Genomic DNA, 10,095 nt, shown 5'->3' with positions numbered 1-10,095 from the left:
CACTAAGCTATCTCTTTGACCCTCTACTTTTCATCTTGACAGTGAACTCTAGTGACTGGAGGTGCCTCTTTGTGCCTCTCTGGAACTCAAGCTAATGAAGTTAGATTAGGTGATTCATCTCCAGTTTTAGGCTTTGCAGACTACTTTGAAAGTCTCAAAAAGGACATTTTATTACATTTCTAATTTTTGTGGCTTTTTGGTGGAACTGAGGATTGAACTCAAGCCCTTGTGTTTGCTAGACAAGCGCTTATTCCACTGAGCTATCTCCCCACACCACATTCCTAATTTTGAAAGAGCACACAATTCAAGCTTTTCATCTACAATTGCTTTCATAAAAAGAATGCCAACTGTAATGCAAATAGATTCTAATTTGCATAAGCAAAGGAACACTCAGTTGTGTTGTCTTATCCTCATGCAAACTATGTTAATTTAACCTAGTCTCACTGATGAACCATGTCCTGGGCTGTTTTGGTACAGTGTTCCTGGGCAGATGGTAAAGGCAGGGTGGGAAGGGTAAGATATCCGGGTGGAAGTGTGAATCCATGACGGCCAGGGGTGAGTTCTGCCAGAACCACTAGCTCTCTAGGCTCGACTCTCCTCTTGCTTCTCTGTAATTGTAACTGATTCAGAACACCTTTTATTTTGTAGATCGTGGTAGGAACAGCACTCAGATTTTGACTCCACCTCAACTTTCTTCTAAAATGAAGCACATTAAGCAGGAGATGGCCAAAAATCACCTCCAGTTTGTGCGTTTTGAAGCCACGGATCTGCACGGAGTGTCTAGATCCAAGACCATCCTTGCATACTTCTTCCAAGTGAGTTTTACATACAGTTATAACTAAATGAAGTTTCATGACCATTAGTGAGCAAATGGTCCTCATTGTTCGTCCTTATTTTCTTGTAATCTACACAGCAATTCAAGCTGAAAAACAATAATTTATCTTGTGTTTCCCTTTGTCCCTCTCCAAACACATTATTGCTCCCCAAGGAACTTAACATATACTCTCAGCTCTCAAACAACAATTTCTGTACCCAATAGAAATAGAAAGCCAATTAAGACTGGTAATTTTAGCCCTTCTGCCTTGAATAATTTCCATCCACAGAATTATCTTCTCTTCTTATTGCAATTATGAAGATTACATTTTATTTGACGTGAGAAAATTGCAACACAAGACCCAAGAGCAAATATGAAAGGGAAAAATGATTAAATAGAAAGAATTTGCTAGATTAAAAAAAAAAAATCCCTGTCAGCTCTAATTCTGATAAGAAAATGCCCTATTGCTGTTGGATGGCTCAATGAATATTAAGTTCTTGAAAATAATGATATCAAGAAATATTGCATTTTGTGATATGCTTTAAGACTTGCTAAAATTTTAGGGGATCAGATTACTTATTATTTTAATAAGTGATTTGTTGTGATATTTAAACATCAAATTTTTAGGAAGGGACATCAGTCAGCACTATTTAAGAAAGTAGACAACAAACATTTGTTAAGTTTAACTACTTTTAGAATGTCATGCTTTTATTACTTTAATCAAATTGTAATTTTTCTTATTTGCTTTTATTGGGGGGAGCAATACATCTTCAAACAAACTTTCTGGGGAGCACTAATACATTTAGTTTTGTTTTGAAGGACTTCTTTTTTTTTTTTTGTATTTTAGGGAATGGTCTACAGGGTGTTCAGGGTCTCACGACTACATCGGACTCATAGTGATCCGCCTGTTTACAGCCTCTCAAGAGCTGGGATTACAGGTGCACACCACCATGCCCAGTCTCAATTGCTGTCTCACTGAAACCCTGGTGCGGGACCAGTGTGACTGGCCTGGGTCTCAAACCCCCGGCCCCCACACCTGCTTGCAGGCCCTTTAATCCACTGAGCTATTTGGCCAGCCCTGAAGGAATTTTTTAGATTTGACTATAGATACTTTTGCTTCTTCATTCACTTAAGAATACATGGCCATTGACTCTGATTGCAAAGGTGAACTTCATTGCGGATGGGTCCAGAAGACAATTCACATGATCCTCTCCTGACCAGTAAGGAAACACACAGCCCCTGAAATTCATGCACTTGCCCTAATCCTCGTGTAAAACTGTTATTCACATCCTAATTATTTATTTCACTCATGACATTATTTTCACTCCCATGTGTAACATCTTTGCAAAACATAACTTACTATACCATGTACACATGTTGAAGATTGAGGTGATTGGTTTCTTGACACAGTCTTTTTCCATAGTTGAAACTGGTCTTGAACTCATGCCTCCCCTGGCCTCCACCTTCCAAGAGTTGGAATTATAGGCCTGTGCCACTACATGGGGCTCTTTTGTTGTTGTGTCTGTCTGTCTGTCTGTCTGTCTGTCTGTCTGTCTGTCTGTCTCTCTCTCTCTCTGTGTGCCTCTCTCTCTCTTTCTCTTTCCTTCTTTCTTTATTTCACCTGGGGTTGATCTCAGGATTTTGCACTTGCCAGGCAGATACTGTGCCACATTGAGCTCTTCCCCAGGCTCTGTTTTTGAAGATTCATAAAATTCACATAAAAAGAAAATTTCTGCATCTTCAAATTGCTATTCAAAGTAATTCTCATTAAACAGTTTAATAGCTGACATATCACAACTGCCCTCCCCTTTCTTTCTAGAGTTCAGCAAGTTTAGTTTTTTTTTTTTTTTTTTTTTAAGGAAAAAGTTTGCCATGGAAATTTGTTACACTCTTTCTTATCTCTATTTTTAAATAACTCACTTTCCTATTTCATGACCTAGTTATTTTTTCTCTCATTTAATGCTTAGAGTATATATCTACCTATTTATCTTTTTCTGTGTGTGCGTGTATTTAGTACAGGGTCTACAGAGTCTATAGGGGCTCACTATGTAGATAGGACTTGTAGTGAGTCTCCTGTTTTCAGCCTCCTAAACTCCGGGATTACAGGTGCGTATCACCACGCCCAGTCTTAATCCCATGTCTCAGTGTGGCCCGGGGGTGGGGCTGGCACAGCACACCAGGGATGGAACCCTGGCCGCTACGCTCTGCCTAAACTGGCACTTTAGTCTGCTTATCTATCTTAACAAAACAGTTTCAATTCATTTGGGAATGTTTGAAGGTCTAAATCATAATGACTCTGTGCATCCTGAATATTTGTGATTTAAGATTAAACCACTTTTTAGGGAAGACTTATTGTGGGTAGATATTAGAAGTAGGCTCATCTGCACAAGCTCAACATGTGGGCTTGTCTGCATAGACAATTCGATATAAAAAACTCACAAGAAAAGTAAAGAGTCCACAGTTAGAGTCTGCACAGGGCTTAGCGAACAGTAGGTTAGATCTTTCTAACAGTAACTTTAAAACTTTTTCTTGGTAGAAAATAAATGTCAATTTGGGCATTATTAGATTAGGCCAAGAGGCTGGGCATGGTGGCACACACCTGTAATCCCTGCAGTTGCGAGGCTGAGGCAGGAGGATCATTGTGAGTTCGAGACCATCCTAGGCTAAAAAGTGAGCTCAAGGCCAGCCTGAGCTGTCTCAACAAGACAAAACAAATAAACAAAATTGGACTGTGAGCCACGGAAGAGGTAGCACCACTCAGTCTCCATACATAGAGGCAGAAGGGGGTCTCAGATGCAGCAGAAAAGCCCTGAGCTGCCCTGAAGCTCTACAGACAGCAGTGAGGGAGGTGGGGATGCAGGCCCGTGACTCCTGGCTCCCAGCTCCATGCTCTTCTCTTGTTCTGTTTCACCCACCTCCTCCAGTTCACCTCTCTCCTTCCTTCCTTCCTTCCTTCCTTCCTTCCTTCCTTCCTTCCTTCCTTCCTCCCTTCCTTTCTTCCAGTACTGAGGATCGAACTCAGGACCTTTCACTTGCCAGGTAGGCAGTTATAATGCTGTGCTATCTCCCTGGCCCTCTCCTGTTTCTTTGAGCTGTGCTATTTTTTACTAAATTAAGCAAATAAATGGGCAGGGCACTGTAGATTGAACCAGGGCCTTCACACTGAGGCACAACCTCTACCCTTTTCTATGTCAGGTTGAGACAGGGTCTTGCTAAGTCACTGAGTTGCCCAGCCTGGGCTCAAACTTGGTATCCTCCTGCCTCAGCCACCCACAATGCTGGGATGACAGCTGCAAAATCACAGACATTTTTGAAAAAAATATATCATTTGGTAGAAAAAAAGAAGACTTCAATAATTGGAAAAAGCACAACGAGTAACTCATGCATTCAATACCTTGCAGATATTAGACTTAAATACAGATTTAAGTCTGTAAAATAGTAGTAATTATTTTTTATTAGTATACATTGCTGAACAAAATGATTGCATTCTTTGAAGCAAGGTCGTACATAAACACAACTCATCTTTTTCTGTTTTTTGGCTGTACCGGGGATTGAACTCAGGACCTTGTGCTTGCCAGGCAAGCACTTACTTATTCTACTGAGCTATCTCCCTAGCCCATCATCTTGATGCTTTTGACTTTCTCTTTTCCCTTTCTCCCCCGCCCCATCTCTGGGCCTACTTCCCATGTGCAAAGGATCCATTCTCTTGCTTCCTATTTTATTTTGGTCTTTAAATTATTATCCTGTGTCTTTCCCATGAAAAGGAGACCACGTGATATTTAATCCTATGTGTTTTATTTATTTCCCTTCACCTTGTCTCCATGTGCACCCACTTTCCTACAAACAACTCAGATTCAGGACCACATTGTCTTTACCCACATCTGTTGATGGGCATATAGGTTGCTTCCAAGCTTTAGTTACTATGAGAAGCACAATGAAAACTTTCAACCAAATCATAGTCAGTGTGTTGTTCTGTTTTTATTTGAGACAGGGTCTCTCTTGGCTGGCCAAATAGCTCAGTGGATTAAAGCACCTGCAAGTAGGCGCAGGGGCTGGGGGTTTGATCCCCGGGCATGCAGTGCTGGCTCTGTCCCGAGGCATGCTGGGATAGCAATGGAGACTGGGTGTGGTGGTGTGAGCCAGTAATCCCAGCTCTTGAGAGGCTATAAACAGGAGTATCACTCTGAGTCTGACCTAGTAGTGGCACCTTGAATACCCTGTAGACCCTTCCCTAAAATATGAGAGAGAGAGAGAGAAAGAGAGAGAGAGAGAGAGAGAGAGAGAGAGAGAGAGAGAGAGAGAGAGAGACTCTTCATATATTTCAGGCTGCCCTTGAACTCATGTAGCTCAGGCTGGCCCAAAATCCACTGAGTGATCCTTCTGCCTCACCTTCCTAAGTGCTAGGTGGATAGGTGTGGGCCACCACATCCATCTATACTATCTTTGTCTAGCCAAAGGGTGGTTTTTACTTAAATTAAATAGAGATGATGTGGGTTCTTTTTCTCATTGATGTAATAGAAATACGACACACTATTATAGACTTCAGACCTAATTCTCGGGTTATTTCAAAAGGCAACCTTTGTTGTGGTCCAAATTTCAGTTGTCATAAGGTTTTGAATTATTCTGCAAGAATTTGTATTAGGTTTGCAGGGATCCATATTGAGGTGTGCAGTTGCTTCAGTGTATTCCATCTAGTGACAAGAAGATAATGATTGTCAGGAACAAGAGATGTCCCTGTGTACCTCCGCATTAGGCATGACTCATAGGAGTAGTTTGTATTCGCCATGTTCAAATAATAATAAAGACAATGACAGCATTAGAAAAGGGTGCCTAGGAAAGTACGGATCAAACAGGCTGGAGAGTGAAGTGTGGCTTCGCTTGTGGCCCTCAAGAGTGTGGAGGACTTCTGAATTGAAATGGAAACAGCTTCTCTCTGCCCAGCGATGGGATCGCCGAGTAGGTTTGAGCTGCAGGAACTCTGACGAAGTTCAGGGATGAAGCATGTGATCCCTCGTTTTACACCTATGAAGAGCTAATACCCAGATGTTCAGGCTGAGAAGATATATGGAGGGAAGGATGTGATTCCTTGCAGTGAGTATTGGAGTCAAACAATTCCCTGCTGGAGCGCTTACCTGACCTGAGATCCCACTGTGTGTGTATATGCTCGTGTGTGTGTGTGTGTGTGCATGTGTGTGTGTGCATGTGTGCATGTGTGTGTGTTTCTAAATTGATGTGGATAAGTTCTTGAGTAATTTGAAAAATTGAGTAGGCACCAAAAAGTGCTTGTTTCATTCAGCTTTATTGCTGATAAAAGCAGATTTGGCAGAGCCAGGTCTAACTGGATTTGAAAAAACGGGCAGTGACTGTAGAAAGAGAAGGAGGCAGTGGTCCCGGCTACACCCAGGGACCTGCTCCTTTTCTCCGTCCATGTCAACCCTCCTGGTAGCCCGGCTGTTGGAGACTGAGGAATAACATAAGAAAACAGCCTGGCTGGGGAAGATTAGGATGTTTGATTAACTTCGCAAAGCTTGTGAATGTCATGAAAACCTCATCTTATGGTCAAGGCCTCTTCTTCACCCTGCAACATCACCTTGAGCACAGGAAGCTTTGTTGATATTCTATTCTACAGTTTCCAGAAATTGTTTTTGTTTCTCTTCAATTTTATAACCTCATCACCTCCCTGCTGTGTGATATACAGCAAAAGTTAAATAAATGACTACATCCATTGAACCCTAGAAAGTGCCTTAGCAAAGCTCTCCTTGAATGCTTTTATTTTATGGATACAGAAACCAAGGTTCATATGCAGTGAGTGGCTAAACTTCACCCCAGTAATTACTAAAAGGGCTATGATTCGAGGTTAGATCCGTGGGCAAACAGTTCATGGTGACTTGGAGGCCAGAGTATTTTGGAAGCTGTAACCTTCGAGAGAAAGGTCCACAGTCATGGACAGGCTCTCTGGGGCTCTGGGAGACAGTGAGGTATTTAATCCTTAAGTGGATTGTGACAGAGTAAAAAAAGGAGTGATACCTTGCTGTCAGTGTGACCACAGTCAACTTTCTGATAAAGACTGAAACCTTCACTGCCGAATTTTGAGAGCTAGCTCTTGCTGGGATTCAACAGAGGATGGCATAAGCACAAGTGTCTTGTATCTCTTGATATACTATAGTATTTCTTTTGGACGTGTACCCAGGGGTGAGAAGGCCAGTTTCAGGGTGTGGATCTATTTACTATACCATTCACAGAATTATGCTATGAAACCAACCTAGATTCTCTCTCATCAGTGGGTGGACACCCAAGACAAACAGGGCAGGTTGTCATGGTAAATATTATTGAGCACAAAAAGAAAGAAATCCTACAGCAACATGAGTGGAACTGGAGGACACCAAGTTATATAGCATAAATCAGACACAGGAAGACAAATCCCACGTATTCTTTCTTGTATTTGGATACTGATTTTTTTTCCTGGCTCATCTCGCTCTGAGGGCAGGGCTGGTACAGCGTGTGGTGCCAAGGATCAAACTTCAGTCCTTTGCAACCGCCTAAGCAGGCGCTGTAGGCTGCTGAGCTATCTTGGCGGCATCCTCTTTCCCATATTTGGATACCCAAGACACTTGGTCTAAATGCAGAACAGAGATTAATAGAAGACGGGACAAATGGAAGGGTGGGGGATAGAGGGTATTTGGAGGATGGACGCCAGAACACAGTTAGGCAGGAGTGGTAACTTCATTGTCGTGGTTCATAAATTTGTATATTTTATGAATATCTGGGAGAATTATGCTTGAAAGTTCCAACATATAGTAATGGTAAGCCGAGGAAATATTGCGTATCCTAATTTGATCACTACATGTTATAAACATGAGTAATTATTCCTGTATCCCATATATATGTACAATTAAAATAAATCAAAAGATAGCCTTATCTGAGATTTTAGCAACTAAACCATAAAATAAAAAAGTACGTTACAAAGTACTTTCGATTATGGTGATTTCAAGAACTTTCATAAGGCTTCATCTTTTTTTTTTTTTTTTTGCAATAAGCATTTCTTTTATCATTAAACACGCATTTATAAATGTTTAATAGCTGTTTGTTGTATCTAGAAGCATATAAAACCTTCAAGGCCTAAAATTCTCATAGCTGATAAAGGTGCCTTTGGAGAATTTATTCTGAAACATCTCATCTCCTTAACAAAGCTCTTTCTCAGCACTTCTACTTGCATTGGTTAATTTCTCCTTTTCCTGCTCTAGGAAAAAGTGACCCAGGGTGTCTTCATGCCGCGCGGCTATCTCGAGTTGATCCCCAATCCTAAAGACAGCGAAGTGAACCACATAAGAGCCACGTGCTTCAACAGCGACGTCGTCCTCATGCCGGAGCTCTCCACCTTCAGAGTGCTGCCCTGGGTGGAGAGAACGGCCCGCGTGATCTGCGACACCTTCACGGTGACCGGGGAGCCCCTGCTGACCTCCCCGAGGTACATGGCCAAGAGGCAGCTGGGCCAGCTGCAGGACGCGGGCTTCTCCCTGCTCTCTGCCTTCCTCTATGACTTCTGCATCTTCGGCGTGCCTGAGGTCATCAATTCCAAGGCGGTATCCTTTCCCGCTTCGACGTTCCTGTATAACCACGACCAGCCCTTCATGCAGGAGCTCGTGGATGGCTTGTACCACACCGGGGCCACCGTGGAGACCTTTTCCTCTTCTACCAGGCCCGGTCAGATGGAAATCTGTTTTCTCCCCGAATTTGGCATCACTTCGGCCGATAATGCCTTTACCCTCCGAACAGGCGTCAAAGAAGTAGCCAGGAAATACAATTACATCGCCAGCTTTTTCGTGGAGACCGGTTTCTGCAATTCGGGAATTCTGTCTCACAGCATCTGGGATGTCGGTGGGAAGAGAAACGTGTTCTGCAGCGGTCCTGGCGTCGAGCAGCTGTCGGTGCCTGGGAGAAAGTGGCTGGCGGGACTTCTGAAACACTCCGCGGCCCTCAGCTGCTTGATGGCGCCTGCGGCCAGCTGCCGCAAGCGATACTCGAAGGACAGCAAAGACCTCAAGTCCACTGTGCCCACGACCTGGGGCTACAATGACAACAGCTGCGCTTTCAACATCAAAAGCCACGGTGGGAGAGGTACGTGCATAGAGAACAAGCTGGGCTCGGCCACCGCCAACCCGTACCTGGTGCTGGCTGCCACCGTGGCGGCAGGCCTGGATGGGCTGCAGAGCTGGGACGACGACGCCCTGGTTGGGGCCGGTGACAGCGCGGAGCTTTGCCAGCTCCCACCGGCCGAGATCCCTTTGAAACTGGAAGATGCGCTTGTGGCCCTGGAGGAGGACCAGTGTCTGAGACAGGCTCTGGGAGAGACTTTCATTCGCTACTTTGTTGCCATGAAGAAATACGAGCTGGAAAATGAAGAAACAGATGCAGAGAGAAACAAATTCTTGGAGTATTTTATTTAGAAGAGAACCCTTCGTTCCTCCCTTTGAGGCCTTATATTGGCGTATGCAGCTAATAGATCAGCATGAGAAGATCGAACGTTTGTAATTAACCACAGGCCTGCCCATGCTTACCCTCTCTGTCTTATTGTCCTCATGGGATCTTTGTCAGATGAAGTAGGGCTGCTGAGAGCGTTCCGGAATGGCTATAAAAAATAAAAACTGTGGAGAAGCTGTAGTGCGCAGACGCAAGCGCTCCTGTCAGCCGTTCATCATTTCCTCGGCGTTTGCTGATATGCGTAGGAATGCTGTTTGGGGGCAATAAATATATTTGCACTTGAAAAACTAATTAAGCTTTAGAAAGAGCAATGACTACCAAGGGGGGGGGAATTTTTTAAATGCATTTTTAGTACAGCATCTCCAGGGTCTCTCTACACAGGTCAGTCTAGTAGTGATCCTCCTGTTTTCAGCCTCCCAAACTCTGGGATTGCAGGCACGCACCATCACGCCCTGTCTCAATTGCCATCTCAGGGTATGCTGGGGGCGGGGCCAGCACGGCACGCCGGGGATTGAACTCTGGTCCTTGGGCTTGTGAAAAATTTTAAATATAAGCCAGGTTGTGACTGCCAGGGAACGAAGCACTCTTACCAATGGACGCGTCAGGAGGACCTGGGTAATAAGCATCATTATAGTCTTCCCACGTACACCCAGTCTTGCAAAACTATGTCATAATCACAAGTCAGCAGGCATCTACTCCCTGCTCTGCATGTTTCTCTACTAGTCCTTGAAAGGCTTAAGGCCTTCCAAGCTATGATGTCCTTGAGAACTGAATCCCCAGGAAATATAATTAGGGTTGGG

General features: G+C 43.7%; 1 protein-coding gene across 2 annotated transcripts in view; it reads left to right on the top strand.

Moving 5' to 3' along the window:
• Positions 1-9,607, top strand: part of Lgsn (lengsin, lens protein with glutamine synthetase domain) — a 39,945-nt gene extending 30,338 nt beyond the window's left edge. For both annotated transcript variants that reach the window (XM_023709197.1, XM_023709201.1), the window contains exons 5-6: positions 649-815; positions 8,059-9,607. In XM_023709197.1, coding sequence (XP_023564965.1) covers positions 649-815; positions 8,059-9,261 — 1,370 coding nt within the window. In that variant the 3' untranslated portion in view covers positions 9,262-9,607. The remainder of the gene's footprint in view (positions 1-648; positions 816-8,058) is intronic.
• The last annotated feature ends 488 nt before the right edge of the window (positions 9,608-10,095 follow it).

This window comes from Octodon degus, unplaced genomic scaffold (genome assembly GCF_000260255.1).
Source record: "Octodon degus isolate 3935 unplaced genomic scaffold, OctDeg1.0 scaffold00001, whole genome shotgun sequence".
In the NCBI taxonomy this organism is placed as follows: Eukaryota; Metazoa; Chordata; class Mammalia; order Rodentia; family Octodontidae; genus Octodon; species Octodon degus.
The sequence above is the reverse complement of the archived record's forward strand: the minus strand, read 5'-3'. Positions and strand labels throughout refer to the sequence as shown.